The sequence below is a fragment of the Asterias rubens genome, chromosome 10, assembly GCF_902459465.1.
Source record: "Asterias rubens chromosome 10, eAstRub1.3, whole genome shotgun sequence".
NCBI classification, from domain to species: Eukaryota; Metazoa; Echinodermata; class Asteroidea; order Forcipulatida; family Asteriidae; genus Asterias; species Asterias rubens.
This window is the reverse complement of record NC_047071.1, coordinates 2,815,883-2,838,354: the sequence shown is the minus strand read 5'-3', so window position 1 is coordinate 2,838,354 and position 22,472 is coordinate 2,815,883. Positions and strand designations below refer to the sequence as shown.

Here is a 22,472-nt window from a genome sequence, read left to right as displayed (position 1 = left end):
TCAGCCCCTACCTTACTGCATGACTTTTCCCTTGGAATGATTCTCGGGGGTTTTTCCTTCGACATCTAAAACTTAAACATTTTCCTTTTCTTCTCTCCATTGGGTTCTTGGCTAAAACAGTGAATCATCGACTTCAGAACCAGATTAAATAAATAAACAAACTCCAAGACAGGGACCTGGGCCCAATTTCAAAGAGCTGCTAAGCACAAAAATTTGCTTAGCATGAAATTTCTTCCTTGATAATAGCAGGATTACCAACAAAATTTCCATTTGTTGCATATTTCTTGTTACTGGTATTCAGCTGTTGATTGCTTATCCTGAAAATCATGTGGAAATTTGGTTGGTAATCCTGTTAGAATCAGGGAAGAAATTTCATGCTAAGCAAATTTTTGTGCTTAGCAGCTCTATGAAATTGGGCTCTGAACCCGTCACACTCTGCTGATTAGAACATCAGAACTTAAGTCCGGTGTGCCAGACCACTTGGCAATGACCCGTTTACAAACACATCATCATCGTCATCACCATTGTAATTGATGACTTCTTCACACTGATCTCTATCATACTGATTGGAAACCGGGTTGGGCCTCATGCATGCGCACAAGACCGTAAAGTGTCACACAAGTGATGGCCATTTTTACACTCATAAAAACCTGTTTAAATACACACAAAATAGGATGTACTTTGTGGATTAAGGAAGGGATTTTGATTCATTGAAATTCAGACAGGGTTATTCTCCTTTGAAAGTTTTGCTGCGAAACAAAAATGGCACGTGTTGATAAATTTGCGAGTTTTAAAATCGCGTCAACCGACTTGAACGAACACATGCAACACTTTATCTCGTCTGTATAACAGAGACCAGTTGCTTAATAATTTTCTGCATTTACAGAAATGAATAGCATTCCAGTCACAAATTTGACATGTGTGGCATTTTGGCTGATAACCTTATACTGGTAGGTGTAATTTTGTTGTGCTAAGCTACTCTTTGTGCTTAAGCAAAACTACGAAATTGGGACCTGTTGATCACCATTCTCCACGAGGTTCTGTTTTCCGCCAGGGCTCTTTGCTGGCGCAATATTTTTTCCTGGTACATTACTCTTTCCTGTCCATTCTTTGATGCGATCCCTCCTATATCTGTACCTTTCTTTCTATTTCCTTCCACCGTTTCCCTGGCCATGACGAGTTATGGGTGAGCAGTCTACTACTTCCTCAGTAATGACGCTCCCCTCAGGCGATCAACTCACGTATTGTAAACACGCACAAATTAACGCCAACAAGTGTCAGAAAGTGCTGGAGAGGGCATATATACTGTTTACAGCACAAACTTCATCAGAGAGATTTGCAACTCATGCAGAGTTTACACTTGGCCAAAGTTATCCAGAAATATGAAACAGTTGTGTGTTCAGATGTTTTTTCATTTGGGGCCTGGGTGCTTGTTTTCCAGTGGGGGAAGGAGGTCAAGGGCCATGCTCTTCCCTTTCTTATGGGTACTACTTGTATCTGGGTTCCGTGTGTGGGCACCTGTGGAGGGGGGGGGGGGCACATGAAAATTATCCCTCCTGCCTAGGTTTTAGAATTGGTTGTGAAGGTTAAAGAACCCAGAGCACTTATCGTGGAAGAGTAGGGGTTAACCCTGGTGTTTTTGCTTCATATTATTTTTTATTATAGCAAGCACCCTGTTCTACCCTCAGTGCGCTCAATCCAATTTGGAACTATTGCCAGCCTCTTGAATACGAACATGACTAATGACCCTTGATTAGGAAATTAGTTTGAAGACAAGAGACATCATCTTGCGTCGTCGCGGCATAATGAGAAAAGAAAAAGAACCCATTCCTTTTGCTCATTTCCTGACCATGAAGAGAACTCATGCTGGTGATCTGTCACAGAAACAATCTGTGACAAGGCCAATACAATCAAGAACTGCTTAGTTTAGAAATTTCATGCTTAAAGGCACTGGACACCTTTGGTTACTAGACCAGGGCCTAGTGTCATAGAGCTGCTTATTTAGCGTTGGTGTACAATTTTGAGTACATAAAAAAGATGTAAGATAATTGCACTTTTGGAATACATAAAATATAGATCGTACTGAAAGAGTTGCATCTGACATCACAAATCAAGGTTGTGAATTACCCAGAGATCTGCCATTGAGTCCACTTACAACCTTTGACCTTGTATCATTTCAAATGACTTTGATAGTTCTGGAGATTCGCAGCTAAATTTGACTTACATCTGTATACATATAAAGTCCTTATCTTTGCTGATTAATCTATTATGGAGCAGCTGGTCCTTTTAAATGCTGCCCTCGCAAGTCCCCACAAGTAGGTCGGTGGTCATGACCCCGACAGGAAGTGACCTCATTGCATGACGGCACACCCTCGTCAAACCCTCGTCATTGACTAAATTAATATTCAGAAGTCGAGCTTGTTTACACGAGTTCGTTCAACTTTGGCTTTGTACTACATGCTAATATAATGTAACCGCTTTTAATTGGTTACAAAAAGGTTTTGTTTGTTGTACAATGACAGCAGGAATTTTTATTGATGTTTTGTTTTTTAAGGGTAGAAGTTATAATTACATTGAAAGTAATCAAATTTGTTTGTTTTTTAAATGCTATAACTATTACCGTTACTGTTATTGAATTTCAACCTGTTTTTGGAACTGTTTATAATTTGCTCTATCATTTTGTATGTCTGTGTACACATTATGTTTTTCACTCCACAGCCATACTAAGCACGGTGCAACCCGAGTGTCGTCGTTCATTTCCTAAAGTGGTTCAAATCACTCTATTCGCACCAGTACCAGTCTATTTGAGCACCAGCCCTCACTCTGAAATGCTTACTTAAAGGCACTGGACACCTTTTGGTGGTAATTGTCAAAAACCTGTCTTCTCACTTGGTGTATCTCAACATATGCATAAAATATCAACCCTTGCATGAAAATTTTGACTTAGTTGGTCATCGAAGTTGCGAGAGAATGATGGAAGAAAAAACACCATTGTCACACAAGTTGTGTGCTTTGCTTGAATTCGAGACCTCATCAGCGGAGGTCTCGAATTCTGCTCAAATATTTTAGTGAGAAATTACTTCTTTCTCAAAACTACGTTACTTCAGAGGGAGCTGTTTCTCACAATGTTTTATATACCTCTCCCATTACTCGTACCAAGTAAGTTTTTATGCTAACAATTATTTTGAGTAATAACAAATAGTGTCCAATGCCTTTAAATCAACATTTATATAGGATTCAAACAATCTTATGATTCCCAAAACCAAAGGTATACTTTGCCTTCAATCATGATGGGGACAAACAAAAATTGACGATGGATGTATATCTCTCAATAATTTATCCGAGAAGTCAAACTATGTGCTTCCCTGGCCCATCATCGTCACAACGGTTCATTGATTTATTGATTTCTTCCATTTTCGTCCCTTCAATTTTTCTCTCTCCCTCAATCCACGGCTATCTTCATAGCATCTGGAGAGGACAAAGGTATACTTTGCATAAGAAATAATTAACGTTTGTAATTAATGCATCATTAATATTCCATTTTCCAAACCAAAGTACGTGTTTATACCTCCCCCAATAGATAGCTACAGTTTATTAACTCTATTGTAGTCGACAATGCCTTATTTACATTAGCTGGGATAAAATGAAAAAACAGCGGGCGTGGACAGTTTGATACTGAAAGCTGAAAACCATGTGTCCGGAATATACTTTTTGCTGTCAGCGTTGGTATGGATTTATGAGTGATGTTTACCATATGTAGGTAAGGCAATGTTTAACATTATGCATGATGTAGACCACGTTGCTTTGTAGCTATATATGTAGATTTGTTTCCCTTTCTTCCTTTCTTGCTATTTTATCCATGTTGCTAGAAAAACAATTTGTCTAGTGAATTATTTGATTCCGCCCTAAGCCATCCCAATAGGTGACACCATTTTTTAAAATTTTTTAACTGATGTCAAAATATAGTCACATTTGCCCTGTAGTGTGGTTTGTTCCAACATGTTTATTGGAATGCCTGACCGTGTGTTCCAACTAGAAAGTTAATTGTTTTTCCTCAAAGAGTGCATTGTTGTATACCCTTGTTGTCCAAAATCCTCCAAAATGTAATTGTAGGAAGTTGTCAGACCCAAAACCAGTTTGAAAACCATGTCTTGGGTTTCAGCTTATTTTTTTTAATTTTTTTTATATTTTTTTGTATAAGAAGCAAATGTGAACAATAGCCCAACAGACATTGACATGGTCAATGAACAGAATGAAATTTGAATCAGACTGAAGGATCTTAAAAGAACTCTGATGGGCTAATCAAATGGTACACTGCAGCTCAGATTTACCAGAAAAGAATAACAGAAAAACAAAGATATATGGTATCCATATTTTATGGGGATTGCATTGTCTGATTTTTATCAACTTTTGATTTAAAGAAAAAGGGGCACATCTTAAAACTTGTTCAACTTTTATAGCACTTGAAGTCAAGTCCAAATTATTGCACAAAATGTAAAGTTTCCCCTCTGACTGATGTAGTATCTTGCCTGCCAGAAAAGCCCTGAAATGTGCAAGGTCATGATTTGTATACAAAAGCTACCTGAGTCTATATAGTGTTTATTTTTCAAAGGAAATTTGTTGATTTTTTTTCAACCAAGTCAAATGTTGATGGATTGACATATTATAAAGGCATAATCTTTTAAGCTGGGAGCGAGTTTTTTAATGGTTTTTACATCCTCAAGTGTTGTATGAATGCAGGACTCACACTTTTGCACGAGATGTCACCTTCGATTTATTATCCCGGGGAAGTTGACATGACAATGACATGAAATGATGTGACATATGGTATCAAGTGTCATGACTCCATCTGTAGTACAATGTTTTTCAATGATGAGTCAACTCTAAGTTTACAAATATACAGCCGTTAAAGCCATTGGACACTTTCGGAACAGAAAAAAAAAGTTCAAAGATTTTCAAATAACCTACAGGGTTTACAGAAGGTAATGATGAAAGACTTCTCTTGAAATATTATTCCATGAAATGCTTTACTTTTTAAGAAAACATTAAAACAGTTATCAATTCTCGATATCGAGAATTATGGATTTATTTTAAACACATGTCATGACACGGCGAAACGTGCATAAACAAGGGTGGGTTTTCCCCGTTATTTTCTCCCGTCTCCGATGACCGATTGAGCCTAAATTTTCACAGGTTTTTAATTTTATATATAAGTTGTGATACACGAAGTGTGGGCCTTTGGAAAATACTGTTTACCGAAAGTGTCCAATGGCTTTAATTTTGGAAGCACACGCTTGGTAATATTGTCAAGTATTCTCACTTGGTGTATCACAACATCTGCATAAAATAACAAACATGTGAAAGTTTGGGCTCAATCGGCCATCAAATTTGCAATTGAGAATAATGACAGAGAAAACACCCTTGTTGCACAAACTTGTGTGCTTTCAGATGCATAATAAAAGACTTCAGCTGAAGTCTTTTATTATTTGAGTGAGAAATTACCTCTTTGTCAAAAGCTACCTTACTTCAGAGGGAGCCGTTTCTCACAATGCTTTATAAAATCAACAGCTCCCCATTACTTGTTACCAAGTAAGTTTTTATGCTAACAATTGTTTTGAGTAATTACCAATAGTGTCCAGTGCCTTTAAGAATAGTTTCATGAAAATATTGCGGTTTGTTCATCATGGGGGGGCTGAGAAGCTAAGTTTGGACGTGATCATACTGCGTAACATTCAAGTTACGCTTTACTGGAGGTCGTGAAGGGCAAGGTTGGGAAACTATTGATACAATATCAGGTGATTTGTTAGACTTTTGCAAAGGTTAGGAACAAAATTATAATACCATATGAGTTGCCTTTTTTTGTATGCAAATGTTTGGAAAACAAATGATACAGTAACTATAATGTAATTTAAGTGAACTTTCTTTTTTGCTAGAAAAGAAATGATACAATAACTGTAGGGCGATATATGAGTAATTTTGTTGTGCGATTGTTTGAAAAACCAATGATACAATAGTTATAACTTGATATGAGTGAACTTTTTTGCGAAAAGGTTTGGAAAACCAATGAAGCAATAACTATAAGGTAATTTTGAATGTAAATTCTGCAAAGGTTCAGCACCCATAGCAGGCCTGATACTTTATGCAGGCCACGGAGGCAGCGAAGGCGGTTGCCTCCATGCCCCCTGGTCATTGCCTTGGTGCCCTTGAAATGCTTCAGTAGAAAGGCAATTGCCTCCATGCCCCTGGTCATTGCCTTGGTGCCCTTGAAATGCTCCAGTAGAAATTTACACTTTCCTCATTAGGGTGCCCTTTACCATGAAGAAAAATGCCTTGGTGCCCTTGCCCTTTTAACAACGAAGCATACAGGCCTGCTAAGAAACAACCTCAGGTAACCTGAGTGGACTTGTGCATAAGGTATCCAATTTTGCAGTAGATGAGTTCCCTGTTACTTGAGACAATGTTTTGAAGGTGAAAGTGCTGACGAACTCTCAAACACTCGTCTTCCAAATCATCGGGGACCAACCACCACCATTCAAAGTGCCAGCTGAACAAGATTAGATACATTAAGCGTCACAGCGGGTAGGAGGCAACCTTAAAGAGGTTTGCAGAAGTGATGGGAAGTATCCCTTATGAATTGTAAAGTGCATTGGTTTTCGCTCAAACTGCACGTTCTGGCGTTTTCTCATGATTTTTCTGTTGTGTCTCGATTAACAATTTGTTTTTATACACAAGGCCAATTATCTTCTTCCCCCCCCCCCTCCACTAACTCAAGCCTTTCTATCCTTTGACAACTCTTTTGCATTGTTGTAAAAACCCAACTGCAAAACTCTCGATTTAAGTAGCAAGTCTAGTTACAGTATGTAAATTTATTGTCAAAAATATTATATCAACTTATTCTTGCCTCACCATTTAAACATTTGTACTCCCATACTTTGTTCAATCCTCAGTTAAATAACACTTCCCACTGATATGTATAGACCTCATTGAATATGATGTCACCGTTCAAATATTTGCCCTATAAGATGGCGTCTGCGAGCGTGTGCGTGTGTGTGTGCGTGCTTGTGCTGTAGAAATCAAACCGGGAACGCTGCGTGTTTCTTTGATGTATGCATGTAGACGCGCATACGGTTTGACCTACAAGATGGGGACTTTCATAGCAAAAAAGGGTTATTCAATACGGTCTATTAGTCTGTAAATATAGCTGTTATTTTTATCCCCCAAAATATTGTTTCTCAGTGTCATGAACGTTTAGTTAGATACTTAAGCCCGGTTCATACTTTGTGCGAATGCGAATGAGAATTTGATGGGGACTTGACGTCACAACCCCTCTTTCGCTGCGATATTCGCTAGAGAATTGCGCACAACTCAACTCAGTAAGAATTTCGCTGCAAAATTGTGACGCCAACATTCGTATCTCATTTGCAGGAAGTATGAACTGGGCTTAACTTTTATGCGATTGCATGCTGTGTAACATTCCTAACATTCAAACTGCTGTATAAATGCTCTTCTTAATATTAGCTGCGTGTTTTGTTGGATTACGTTATGGAGACGTTGGGACAGAAGGTGGCAGCAGACAGTTCCATTACGCAGTTCTGAGCATTTTCCTAGAAAAAAAAACACCCTCAAATACAAAACAATGATTCTACCTAAATACATCTTGTGCCACTGGACATCCCATAAGTCTCCCATTGTCCACTTTTTTGTTTTCATAATTTTTTTTTCTGTTGATGTATAGAGTGTCTCAGACAAAACTCATGTACGGGCAAGCAGTGAAGAGTTCTTTATGTAACAGAAAGTGTGTTTGAACCTGAAGAAAAGAAAAACAAATATTGCTTGTAATTTACCTATACACCAAGGTGTGTTGTTGAGCATTGTACGGTCGTACTTGAAACTTTCCTGACTCATGTGTAATGGTTTACAAGGTGCTGTAGGGCATTATGCATCAGATCAGACCAGGAACACTGGGGCAAACCCCTTCTCTTTTGGATTAGTGCACTGGGTTCTTGTACGTGCATTACACAACACACAAGACCATCGGCTTTACGTCCCATCCGAAGGACGCTATTGTCACAAACTAGGACTCGAACCCTCACTCTGCTGATCAGAAACACCAGAGCTGAGTCCGGTGTTTTATCCGCTTGGTCGAGACACGCCAGCTAGATCTAATTTGAAAAATCGAGTGCAGCGCATCTACGAATCGATAACATGGTTACCACCCTGTGTTTCTTGTACACATACTGAACACAGTAATTGTACATAAACATATGAAGGTTTCCTCAACTTTTGTTATGGAGCCTTTCATAGTGTCATCACCAGCTATTTTTAATAATACGTCCATTTGGCCGTATTTACTGAAGCCCTTAAAGGTGGCAGGCAAAGGCCCAAAGTAAATAAACTGTTTGTTTTCAGAACCCTGGACACTTTTGCCAAGGTGGCATTAATCAAATGATTTCTGGGAGCAAACACATGTTTTAGTTTGTTAATTTTTATCATCAGACTTTACTTTAAAGGTAGGCCCAGACTTTGATAAATACTGTAAAAATTAATGACCATAAAAACTGAAGTTGGGGAGATTCACTGCAGCTGTTGTTTGTATAAACTATTTGGTTCTTTCCTCCAACTAAAACTGAAACTTTATTGTCTTCTCTTAATGGTTTTTTGGTTAGTACAGTGATTAATTTTTTTTTTTCTGACAGTCCTTTGCTTCAAAATAGTTATTTTAGCAATAGTCAGATAGTAGAACATTGATTTGAAAGTGATGAAATTCAATTTACCTTTGGCAGGGCTCAAATTGTACTGTGGACTACATGCCTGCGACCTGTAGTTTTGGTGTCGGGCGACTAAACCTTTGACATGTTCACATGGGATACATTAGAAAATGTTAATATGGTCCCATACCCTTTTTTTACCCTGTTGTTTGAGCAAAAGTTTGTCAAATATTGCTGCTGTTCGCTGTGGGCATTTTGGCACAAGCCGCTTGCTGCCACTATTGCAGGGGTCGAAGTTAAGTGTATTTTTATGGTAGTCAGCAGGGCTAGTAACCAAGAATCTTAAGTACCCCTGGTGAGACTTTGGTAGCCCGAAAAACACTTTATGCCCGCCCGCCCGCCCGGCTATCAAACTGGAAAAAATGAGTTGCGCGGCTGTAAATCTGGTAGTCATGGGCCAGCGGGCTAGTTGCAATTTCGACCCCTGTATGGTCTCTAAAGGGATATATGATAAGAAGGGGCCAGCCCTGTTATGCACTTAAAAACCATAGCATTCAAATATATATGGTATTAAATTCAAGATGCTGCCATTTTGTCTCCCAATTGAGCAAAGTGAAGTGTCTTTATCCAGAGCATGGAGGTATTCCATGTCCAGAGTGAGCCAAGTGCTCCCCGTAATTCAACCCCCCCCCCCCCTCCCCAACGGTCTTAAGACAGTGCCTTACCATCAGAACAAGTATGCTCTACGTGCTTGTATCACTACTCTCACACTCGCTGTGCTGCGGCCTTGCCGAGATGATAAACAGAGTACCCTATTAGTTACCCACTAGTTCAAATATGTGCCATACATGTGAATCACACCTTCTGGCTGGCTGGACGGTTGAAATGGAATTTCTTCTAAACCATTAATTCATTTAATTAGGGATCACACCAGAGGTAATTTTCTCTCCTTGGAAACTGTTGCAGCGGTGGGTTGCATGAGAAGGCTATGCTAACACCTGAATATTTCCCCTCTCTCTGATCTTGTATTGGTTGAAATCTTTGGGCACACTTGCATTTTTAAATTTCAGTCTAGCTGACGTGGCGCTCCAAAGGCTTTTTCAAATTTATTATCAACTTAACCTGCACCCTCGGAGGGACCCATGTATATCCCTGGGTGAAGAGAAGCAATTATAGTATGTAAAAGCATCTTGCTCAAAGACACATGTAGTGTCATGACTGGGAGTCGAACCCACATCCCGATGACGTAACCATTAGAACTTATGAGACTGTTGCAGTCGTCCCTATATGCTATCAAAGAACTGCAAAAGAAAATGAGACATTAGGAACGCTGTTCCGTGTTGTTTTGCTTCGATTAAGTGCTTCAAAGCACTTTATAGTTGTTCTGATTTCAAGATGTAAGACTCTTTACCTTTGACAGGCCTTTTTTTCACCGAAGTGTGCCTAAAAACCTAAACCTGGCCTTCATTCTCAAATTCCAACCCTCCTTCCCTTCCATTGAGTATCAGCCACTCTTAATCTACAAATTCACTCTGACTATTATGAATGATCCTCGTGAAACTTATCAGCAGTTTTCATTGGCCGATGGCTGCATCTGAAATCTTAACTTGATCAGCGATTCTCTGAAGAATCATTCCATAATTCAGTCCCTCATTCATGTCAATTTGGCAGCATCCAGAGATTTCAATTGCTATATTTAGGCTAATCTACCTGATATTTATCCCCCATGGATCAAAAGAAGAAGTAGAAGTAGAAACCCCCTCCCCCTCCTCTTCGAAGAAAATGAAGAAACAAAACCGACAGCAGAAATAATTCAGTAACGATAGGCAAGCCCGTGGGTATGCTTAGCATCCTTTTGATAATCTGTATTTGCAAGAGGAGTCACGAGAAAAGAGAAAAGAGTAGATCTTTCTTTTGCTATCAAATCGAGCAGTGTATGGAGGTAACCAGGGAAGTGCTTCTATGGGATAATTGGCCGATTTTCAAAATCAATTGCAAACAGGAGCATTGTAATGAGTCTGAGGGGAGGGGGGGGGGGCAGTCTTTTTAGTTTCATTTGCATCTGTAGGAAGAAGTCAGATACACTGGGCAAATTGATTCCATGACGTAAGTGGTGTTACACGATACTTGTCGACCTTTAAAGGTATTGTAAAGGATTGGTTTTGAGGTGACACGATAGTCGCAGACGGTGTTCATGTTTTGTGTGATCAACCGTATGAAATAACAAACCTGGGAAAATTTGGGTTTAATGCGTTGTGTGAGCCAGGAGAAAGTAGGGAAAAACCATGCACAATCTTCAGCATGTGAACATAGTGTTATAACTTTTGGTTGTAACAACTGAAGTAAGGTTTTCAGATGTTTTTAATTTTTTTTAACATAGCTTTATTTCTGAGGGAAGTATTTCATACACAAAATTAGTTCTAGATTGAACTTCAATATCAGTGAGCTTTCAGATAAAAAAAAATAAAAAAATATTCTGACCAATCCAGGAGAACACCTTTAAAATGACCTCTTTTGTAAAACGATGAATGATCTTTTGTCTTGTCTGCAATTTTTTCGTAGTAAGGATAAAGGTTATACAAATTGAATGTTGTGATGACATTAAACTTTTGGCTTCTCAGTAGTGCTCTCAATTGATGATTAAAAAACATAGCACTTTACATAGTCCGTTTGGGCTTGGAACTTTTTTTTGACAAACTGCAGTTGAACGTCTGTTTGTTAAACGCAAAGTATACCTTTGGTTTTTGGAACTGTTCCTTTGAGATATGCGGACAATCGGATATGTCCACGCCGGAAAAATCCACAATTAGATTGCTCAGTAACGTTTCTCAAAAAAACTGATATATTTATCCTTAACCAAACTTTGAAGTGAAATGTTTCTCAAAATATTTTATACTAAACTGCTGTACTTCTAACCACGGAGGTAGCTAACCAAGTAAGCTTTTATTGGCATAAATTTTAAAGTGATTACCAAACATATACCTTCCCTTTCGAGGTACATAAGTCTCTCTTGACCTAGAAACGGCCAAAAGTGCAAAAGTTACCAAACCGAAACGGTTAGATCTTAAAACACACCACATAGTTCAACAGATATGAGCCTTCAAAGGTGAGCCGTCTCTTGAAACGCTCACCAGTAATTAATATTGTGAATTTTTTTTTATTAATAACAGCTAACATAGAACCAATACCGTTTTGGACTAACGAGCATTTTGACATCAACTTCCTCTACTAATTAAAAATAGATGTTCCATTAGTGATTTTGTCTGCTTGAGGGTTTTTGTAATTTGTAAATTCATGGACTTTATTTTCCTCCCTGAACTATGCATGCTGAATCAACCCACACGTCCACATTTTTGTAAATGTACAATTGTGTATTGTTAAGAAAACGACATTATTAAAACCAATCTCATTCATATGGGTGGTTGGATTGGTATAGTCGTATCTTTCCTCCCCTTCTATTAGTTCTTCATCCTTCATAGGGGACGTAAAGTGTTAGGTTCTGTGTGTTGTATGGCACGTAAAAGAACCCAATACACAAACACTAACAGAAGGGGGTTTAAAGGCAGTGGACACTATTGGTAACTACTCGAAATAACTATTAGCTACATAAAACCTTTCTTGGTGACGAGTAATGGGGATAGGTTGAATGTACCAAACATTGTGAGAAACGGCTCCCTCTGAAGTGACGTAGTTTACGAGAAAGAAGTAATTTTCCGCGAATTTGATTTTGAGACCTCAGATTTAGAATTTGAGGTCTCGAAATCAACCATCTAAACGCACACAACTTCGTGTGACAATGGTGTTTTTTCCTTTCATTATCTCGCAACTTCGATGACCGATTGAGCTCAAATTTTCACAGGTTTGTTATTGTATGCATATGTTGAGATACAGCTACTGTGAAGGCTAGTCTGTGACAATTACCAATAGTGTCCACTGCCTTTAATTGCCCCGGTGTTTACAGGGCCCAATTTCACAAAGCTGTTAAGCAGAAAAATACTGCTAAGCAACAATTGATCAAGGCGCCAGTCACAACATGTGTACACTTAAGTGTAATCTTGGCTGGTTACCTATTTCTGTTCAGCAGTACTTTTCTGTGCTTAGCAAATTTTGTGCTTATGACATTGAAACTGGGCCCACTCTCACAGAGCTGCTAAGCAATTTGCTTAGCATGAAATTTCTTCCTTGATAAAAATAGGATTAACAACAAAATTACCATGTGTTGCATATTGCTTGTTACTGGTATATTTAGCTGATGTTTGCTGAATCCTGAAAATCATGTGGAAATTTATTTTGTTGGTAATCCTGTTTTTATCGAGGCAGAAATTTCATGCTAAGCAAATTTTTGTACTTAGCAGCTCTATGAAATTGGGCCCTGGTGTGTTTGGCTGCAGATTACACTACGACAACTTGCAAATCATTACATGGTGCTATATATAAACGGATCTTACATTTCGAACATAAGCTCCGAGAACCTAGTTAGACTAAATAATGATCGCCCCTGGGGTGTGATAAAGCGCTATATATTATAAGAACAGCATACTATTATTATTGTTATCGATCATTCACCCGTTTGTAATATATCCCTACTAATTTTTTTCCGGCCAACAAAGAGAATTTCGGAGAGGAAAGAAGAAGGGGATAGATTTGATAAAGGGTTTCTCCATAAGCTAATCAAGTATTCCTTTTCAGTTTGAAGCCTTAGTCAGGGGCTTTGTTATCTCGTTGGTTTGGCCTAGATATTGCAGGTTTTTTTTTTGAAAGGCCGAGTATTGGCTTACACAGGTAATGTGGAAAATGTTCGACTCTGTTTTTTTTATACATATTTAAGTGTGCACTTTTTAAATAGTACCTGTGAAGATTTTATGTAGCATTTTTGTTTTTGTGGATAATTTTTTGATAAATTCACACAACCCATTCCTGCCAGCTAGGGTTAAACATGACAAACTGTGTTTGTTGGCAATAAAGCATTTCATAAAAAAAAAACAGCAAGCTGAGAGAATGCATAGTAATGTTTAAAGGACTTTAAAGGAAAACAAAAAAAATGTGTTTGGGCAACTCTGAACAGTTATATATGAAGCCGAGGGACTAAAGCCTTTCAAAATAATGATGCACAGCCCCCTTAATGGAACTGTACATGTTTGGTAATTGTCAAAGACCAGTGTTCTCACTTGGTGTATCCCGTCATAAGCATAAAATATCAAGCTTGTGAAAATTTGGGCTCAATCGGTCATCGAAGTTTGCGAGAAAATGATGAAAGAAAAAACACGCTTGTTGGACGAATTTGTGTGCTTTCAGATAAGAATAAAAGACTTCTAGCTAAGTCTTTTATTATTTTAGTGAGAAATTACATCTTTCTCAAAAACAACGTTACTTCTGAGGGAGGCGTTTCCCACAATATTTTATACTATCAACAGCTCTCCAATGCTTGTTACCAAGTCAGATTTAAAGTTAATATTTGTTTTGAGTAATTTCCAAACGTGTACCTTCCCTTTAAAGGGAATGAATACATTTGGTAATCACTCAAATAGTACAGCATCTTTTGATAGTATAATGCATTTAAAACATTTAACTTTGAAGGTTTTGTAAAAAGATAACAGTTTTTATGCCTCAAAAATAGAATCTGAGAACTGTCTTTCAAATGCCCTTATAATATGACTGAATGGCAGAGTTTACGCAACTAACTGGGAGACAATTACTAACGTTCAACTGATTTATTTTGCGACAGTAATTGAATCTCTCTGAAGGGCAGATTGAAACGGATACATCTTAAGCTAAATAAAAAAAGATAAAAAAAAAAAAAAAGATTAAAGTAGGTTGTATGGCATTCAAAGATTTGAAGGAATTATTCCTTCAATTAATGTTTGACAGCATTAAATGAGCAGTCTAAACCTTGTATGAGTACGAGTACAATTTGACAATGGTAAATCTCTGTGTTGGGACCCAGTTTATCAAAGAACTCACAACTCTGGGCATGGCCACCCAAAAAAGCGGGCTTAAAGAGCTAACAGTTTGTGGCAATGGGAGACTTTCTGGGACGATAGAGGGCAGCAGACTTACCGGGTAAATCCATTGTTCTCAGAATTATGCGCATGTTCAGAACTACGTAAACAATGGAAATTTACCCGGTATGTCTGCTGCCACCTAGCGTTGGAAAGTCTCCTATTGTTTTTACATTTCCTATCCAAAGATAAAAATGTGTTTGTAACTTTCTATGATGAAATTCAAGTTGTGTTTCCTTTTCTGAGTTCACCACATTACACTTTAATCCTGCTACTGCAAACGTATACGGCCCCGTGAAAGGCTAAAATCAAGCCAGATCAAAGCACACCTAGGCACTGCTAGGTATTGAGTGCGGAGCATTGCGTGCTGTACTATTGTAACAGTAAACGTGCAATGACACGCAGCGGAGGGCTCGTTTTCCACCGATAATTTATTTCAAATGATTTGTCCAGCTGAGGAACGCTCTCTAAGGTTACAACGAGGCACGTCAAACTGCTTCAAAGAAGGAAGATCTAGTTTCTGTAATTCATTTGGGGTGAACACAATCCCCCCCCCCCCCCCCCGGTCCGACACTCTACCCTACTACTCACTTTCTAGAAATGCTCAGCCCATGGCAGCCATTTGTGTTTGTTTCTGAATCAATAGAATGTTACTCCAGCCCTACCCCACTCGACTGTTCCATGGTTCAGACTTTTGTTGTTGCTTCGTCTCCATTGGTTTTGTCAGAGCTGCCTAGTATACATGTGTGTAGCCTACATTTCCTGATTCTGCAGATGAGTTCTCTGAAAGTAGACTTATCTTTTCCATATTCTGATAAACAAGTTTGTAAATATCTCTGATATGGAAGCTTTTTCGTCATTATGTTGAATGTAATTCTAAATATCTCCCTGGTTGTTGTACGAAATCTGTGTGATCGTGGGATGAAAATATTGGCAGCCCTGGTTTTTGTACACAAAATCAAAGCGAGGACGTCCTTGGTGCACCTTTTCCCCCGATCCCTTTTGATAATGTCCTCAGTTTGAATATTTGCCCACACGGTCACACATGTTTGACGCCCTTAGTCAATTGAGTACTTCTCTGCAATCTCCCATTGTTTGGCCGACACTATCAAAAATGAATTTTCGGTTGAGATTTATTTTGTTATTTTCTTTTATTTTATTTTAAACATCCTCCCATAGACATAGTTCACAAAACTCTTCTGGGAATATTTTTCTGTTTAGGATTCTGCTGTGGAGACCCGTTGTTTCTAATGATTACCAAACACGGATTACCAAACAATTTCCAACGGATGAGTTCCTCATTATGATGGGGAATTTGTTTTTAATTTGTCTAGATACATCTTCACATCATTGTAAAACGACAAACCTTTGCTTGTACATAAAAGTGGTTTTAATCAGTGCGTCAGGGAACAGTGATTATAATTTATAATTTATTTAATTCAATTCTCCATTTGGCCCACACCTATGTATAATATTGCACTGTAAACTCAAAAGCAAAGAAAAAAGACAATTTATAAATCTGTTAAAAAAAAAGAAAACTAAAAGTCCTGGATAACTCAGTTGGGAATTGAGTGCATAATTGCTTATTTCAGTGGTTTAGAGATGGATTTAACTTCTAGACAGTTAAGCTTGCCCACGGGTGACAAGATCTTAGATGTTGATTGTAGCATTGTTCAATTGAAGGAGATTTCATATGGGACTTCTGTTAGAAATGCTTTCAATGTTTTTTTTTATCCCCCACAAAATCTTAAACGATGAGTGGGCCAAAAGAGCAATTTGAAATTTTTATTTTTGTGGTAAGAATGTAAATACCCTTAAGAAAGTATTTAGTCATCAGGGACTTGGTCAATTGTCGCGATGAAAGTCCAAGAAAGTGAAGAAAAGAATTTAAAGCACATAACTTGTATTGTATTGAGTGGGATTTTATCAATCAAAAATTGTTGTTGACAGGTATAGGCTGATCTGTAACTAAGTTCTGGGACTCAAAATTTGTTTGTGTTTCTTAACTTTTGTGAATCTGGGTTGGATAAGTTTTGTTTTTATTTATTTTCTTATTCATTTGGGAAGTTTTTTGGGTTTTTGTTTTGGGGGGGGGGGTGATGATCCAAGTACTCATAGAGCTTCCAGCATTAAAATCTCTCCTCTCCGAAAATCGATTCTAAAAATTAACCACAAATTTTCAAATTCTCTATCCCATGTCACCTTTCATCCTTTCAAAAGATTTACTCTCCCGCTTGTTTCCTTTTTATCTCAAGAGCTCCAAGAACAAGAGTCGGCCGTGCTAGAGCGCAAACTTCGTCTCCTCCAGGATATGATGCAAGGCGGTCAGCCTGCGGACCAACAACAAGCCCAACTGCCCAACCAAGCTGCTGCCCATAGTCATTGTAAGTCACCCCCTTCCATCAACCAAGTATTCCAGGGGTGGATTTCACAAAGAGTTAGGACTAGTCTTATCTCGGAGTTAGGACCAGTAACTCGTCCTAACTTAGGACTATCCATGCAATTTGTATATCTCCTAGGACTAGTCCTAAGTGAAATCGACCCCAGGGCCCACTTTCATAAAGCCTGTAAGCACAAAAACTTGCTAAGCACAGAAAAGTAATGCTTAACAGAAACAGGTTACCAGCCAAAATTACATTGTTGTGACTAGTGCCTCCCTTAATTTTGCTTAGCAAAGAAATTTGTATTTTCTGCTAAACAGCTTTATGACATTGGACCCTGTTGACACAAGACCTTTATCATGGTGTGGCCATCTTGTTTTTCCCCCCATTCAAATCAATGTAACCAAACCGAAGCTGGAAGGAGGAATAGTCTGGTTCCTTTTTGTACAATGAACATTAGCATCCATTAGTGATGTTGGATATAGGGAACATGACCAAGATGGTAAGAATTTGATCAGAATGACATACCCTCGTTCTCAGCATTATTTGACCGTGCTATTAGTTCGACATGCATAGCGTTATGGTCAAGTAGTTATGATTACTTAACATGTCAGTTACAATGACTGGATCAGTGTTTATGGAACAAGTCACCGCTGTGACCGTATCCTTGAGCGAGACGCTTGGACTATAATTGCTTCTCTTCAGCCAGTAGCAGAAACAGCAATCTTGTGAGCCCGGGGGGCTCTTAAAGTCACTGGACACTATTGGTAATTGTCAAAGACCAGTTTTCTCACTTGGTGTATCTCAACATATGCATAAAATATTTAATCTGTGTAAATTTGAGTTTGATTGGTCATCGGAGTTGCAAGATAACTATGAAAGAAAATAACACCCTTGCCACACGAAGTTGTGCGCTTTCAGATGCTTGATTTCGAGACCTCAAATTCTAAACTTGAGGTCTCGAAATCAAATTCGTAGAAAATTACTTCTTTCTCGAAAACTAAGTCACATCATGGGGAGCCGTCTCTCACAATGTTTTATACTATCAACCTCTCTCCCCATTACTCGTTACCAAGTAAGGTTTTATGCTGATGATTATTTTGAGTAATTACCAAATAGTGTCCACTGCCTTTAAAGTTTGTGTGGACAGAGCGAGAAGAGCTCTTGGTGGCTGGAAGACTCCACGGGGATAGACGCCAGATTTAGAGGCATTTAATTGTCCGCAGTGACCAGAGGGTGGAACTGATGTGCGTCGAGCAGGGAGTCCTCTAATTGGCTGCGTTGTGTAGGGATGATGTTTGGTTTGAGTATTTTACGCAGGGAACGTTTAAAGGCACTGGACACGTTTGATAATTACTCAAAATAATTGTGAGCATAAAAACTTACGTGGTAATGAGCACTGGAGAGCTTTGATAATATAAAACATTGTGAGAAACGGCTCCCTTTGAGAATTTCTCACTAAAATGTTTTAATCTGAGCAAGACTTCAGGCATCTGACAGCACACAAATTTGTGCAGCAGTGGTGTTTTTTCTTTCGTAATTTTCTCGCAACTTGGATTTCCAATTGAGCTGAAATTTTCACAGATTTGTTATTCTATGCATACTTTGGGATACATTAAGTGAGGATACTGGTCTTTTACAATTATCAAACATGTCCAGTGCCTTTAATATTGCATCCTCTATTGGGAATTTGTGTAAATTTAAGGTAGCGATCCTCAACTAAGGACTTGAGATCTATGTAGATGTTTTTAATTACTGCGCCTCTTGTACCTAATTAACTGTTTCTAGTGGGGGGGGGGGGGTAATGTGTATTGGCGTAAACCATTACTCAAGGCTGAATGGTCTCCCAGTTAAATAAAACCGAATAAAAAATAGAAGACTAAAGCCTCATTTTGAAATACGCCCAGACTAGAGCTGTGCATTGAGAGAGCTGCGACATACAGGAAGACTAAAGTCTCATTTTGAAATACGCCCAGACTAGAGCTGTGCATTGAGAGAGCATTGCGACATAGAGGGCCCAGTTTTCTTCAGTCACGCAGTTGCTGGACAACATTTTTAGTCCAACTCATGATCGTTATCGTTTTTGTTATTGCTGCAGTGTGACTCTGCCTTTAAAGAGTAAAGGAACATTTTGGTGGGGGGGGGGGGGGGGGGAGGGGGAGGGGGAGGGGAGGGCGAGCTCCCTCTGCCACACTAGGGGCATGATTGGGAGTTGGGTTGGTGTAGTTATACATCTTTCACTCACCTCCCCCCTTAATATTGAGTGAGGATTTTTTTTTCTTCAAAATATACATACTTCAGAGGGAGTTGTTTCTCGCAATGTGTTATACTATCAATAGCCCTCTACGGTTGCTCGTAACCAAATAAGTTTTTTTGCAAAAGATTATGTTGAGTAATAGTTACCATGCAGTGCCGTTAAGGACCATTATGAGTAAGTAATAGCAATTCAACTGAGCCGGACGATATATTAGTTATTGCTTATTTTATAAACCTATGGTAGATATGATGTCATTCATGATAAAGGGTTGGAAGCGGAGCCATGTATCCTCCTTCATTATGCCTAATGTAAACATAGCATGACCTCATACCTGTTTTTACACACTTGGGACCTCAACAAAAGCTTCCCCACTATGTAGGTATTTAAACCATTAGGCCAAACAAATAATTAACAATTATGTTTAGCGCCCTCCCTTTTTTAAAAAAAGGAAGGAGGAGGGCCTATTTTTTTTAATACAAACAGCTTGGCTATTTTTCCAAAAAATAAAAATTATCTTTTGGCTGAGACTGTTAAAATAGATCATTTTTATTTGTTTTAAAAAAAAAACCTCTTGTTTTTGTAACAAAAAATCAAAATTCTCATTAAAAAAATAAAAATAAAAATGGAAGCTGCCTCAAAAAAAGAAGCGGGCGGGGACGCTGAACATGTTTTAATTTTTATTTGACCTTATCAGACACCAGGTAAAAAACTAATCCATATCAATAAAAGTTCTTAAGTCAATATTTAGGTTGTTAGGTTATTGCCCCAAGAAGACTCAAGTGTTACCTGGATGCAACCAGGGCGGTAACATTTTACTGCAGAGATAGGCAGGGGTTAGGTTCGATTGAACAAGGGGTGCAGTTAGGGGGTAGTCGTAAAGCGTCTGACTGTTTTGATATACTGTAGTAAGTAGGATTTGAAACTCTGAAAGACCCCTTCCTTAGTGTCAGCTCACTGTATTATTTTGCTATGGTTGATTCTCCCTATGATAAACTCTAAATGAGGTGGGGTGGTTCTCAAAAGAACCCCTGGTTTTCAGTTCACTGTTAACTGATTGTTATTGTTTGTTCTCCCTTCTGTTGTTGCCGGATACAGATCTCTCCGAAGACAGCGATTATACAAGCGATGTTAACGTACCCTTTGCCGGGGGTCTGAGTCCGCACAGGAACGGCCAGCCGCACATCCACGACCACTACGACTCGTACGACCAGGATCACATCCCCGATCACCTGAACCACCAGGATCATCTGAACCACCAAGATCATCTGAATCACCAAGATCACTTGAATAATCAGGAACATATTCATCATCTCCAGGCAGAGGTGAGGCCGCTGGACGGCTCCCCGTTACATGCTGAAGAGGACTATCCCGACTATGAGCTTGACTATGATCAGGAAATGGAAGTAAGTCGGGAAGTGTTTAAACAGAATTTAGTTCTTGTCGAAGTTTAGTTTGGATGAAGTGCAGGAGAAAGATTAACGATGCTATATGTGACCCACTCTGTGAAAATGAGTCAGTTGCGCCCAATGTATTATTGAGTATGGACATGATGGACAGTTTAATGTGGAAAAATATGTGGGAAAAAATATAATTTTTAATTGTTTTTATTATTTCTTTTTAAGATTTATATTTGCATGATTCACCTTTAGAACACTTATTTTTAGGCAAAAAAGCTATGAAAACAACAATTTTGTGATCATGCTTTAATGGGAGTAACTCAGCAACGCGATACATCCAAAAGCTTAGACATACCAAATTACTGCTGCTGGTGTGTTCTTTCCAGCCATGCATATAACTAGTTTTTTTAAATTGTCAACATCTGACTCATTTTCACAGAGCGGGTCACATATGAGGAGTTGTCTTGAGTGTGAATAAATAATTTCCTTCGTGGAGAGAAAAAAAAACACAAACAAAAATCTTAGGTTTGACCCTTACACCGATGTGTGTATAGCACTGTATACTCTGTGGGAACAAATCACAGGCATATTATTTGAGTGGGATTCGAACCCAACAAATTTGCAGTTCTAGAGCAGTATCTTACTGACTAGACCACCAAGATTGCCCGGTCGATAGAGGCAGTGCGAATCCGTTGTTTTTAGCAGCAATGGTGTCGATATTAACTTTGCTGTTGCACTTTTGGCTTGAGGAGGGGGAAAATTCAAAAGAAATTAGAAGGTAAATTTTCTATTTTGTATCACCTCAACAGTTTTTTTTTTTTTATCAAAAAGGTAAGCTGGACACTTATGGCTAGCAGTAAAATACTCAGTAAAATTTGAACCACTTCAAGGACATACAGCCATATTTGGAAAGTACCAGCAGAAGTTTTTCCTTTGTCATTCAGGGCATGTCATTATAGGATCCTGGAGTCCGTATTAAAGGAACCAGTATAATAACCTGGTATCTCCAAAATGGGAAAGTCAAGTTTTCTTTATTCATCACTCCCTTTTGCTTTTTTTGTTGTTGAAAGAAAACAAGAAATAATATTGACGATGACAGGATGACGTATTTTAATTGATAGTCATATTTGCATTACACTACTAATTTGTTAAAAATCAAAACAAAATATCAAATAGTTAATTTTTTGCGCCATCCCCCCCCCCAAAAAAAAAAAAGAAGAAGAAGAAATTCTTGTTGTCTTGAGTGTGAATAAATAATTTCCTTCGTGGAGAGAAAAAAAACACAAACAAAACTCTTTGGTTTGACCCTTACACCGATGTGTGTATAGCACTGTATACTCTGTGGGAACAAATCACAGGCATATTATTTGAGTGGGATTCGAACCCAACAAATTTGCAGTTCTAGAGCAGTATCTTACTGACTAGACCACCAAGATTGCCCGGTCGATAGAGGCAGTGCGAATCCGTTGTTTTTAGCAGCAATGGTGTCGATATTAACTTTGCTGTTGCACTTTTGGCTTGAGGAGGGGGAAAATTCAAAAGAAATTAGAAGGTAAATTTTCTATTTTGTATCACCTCAACAGTTTTTTTTTTAATCAAAAAGGTAGCAGTAAAATACTCAGTAAAATTTGAACCACAACTTTCGCCATTCTAGAGCTGAAATATAGTTTCAGTCTCTGTAAAAATCAAGTTGTACATATGGAATAAATGTTGTTTAACAATGAACAATG

At 38.4% G+C, this 22,472-nt stretch overlaps 1 protein-coding gene across 1 annotated transcript in view; it reads left to right on the top strand.

Annotated features, from left to right (window-relative positions):
- The window catches only part of LOC117295912 (protein unc-13 homolog B-like), a 75,999-nt gene that overhangs the window by 5,733 nt on the left and 47,794 nt on the right, over positions 1-22,472 (top strand). The window contains exons 2-4 of the mRNA XM_033778702.1: positions 3,466-3,483; positions 16,963-17,091; positions 20,441-20,748. Coding sequence (XP_033634593.1) covers positions 17,019-17,091; positions 20,441-20,748 — 381 coding nt within the window. The 5' untranslated portion in view covers positions 3,466-3,483; positions 16,963-17,018. The remainder of the gene's footprint in view (positions 1-3,465; positions 3,484-16,962; positions 17,092-20,440; positions 20,749-22,472) is intronic.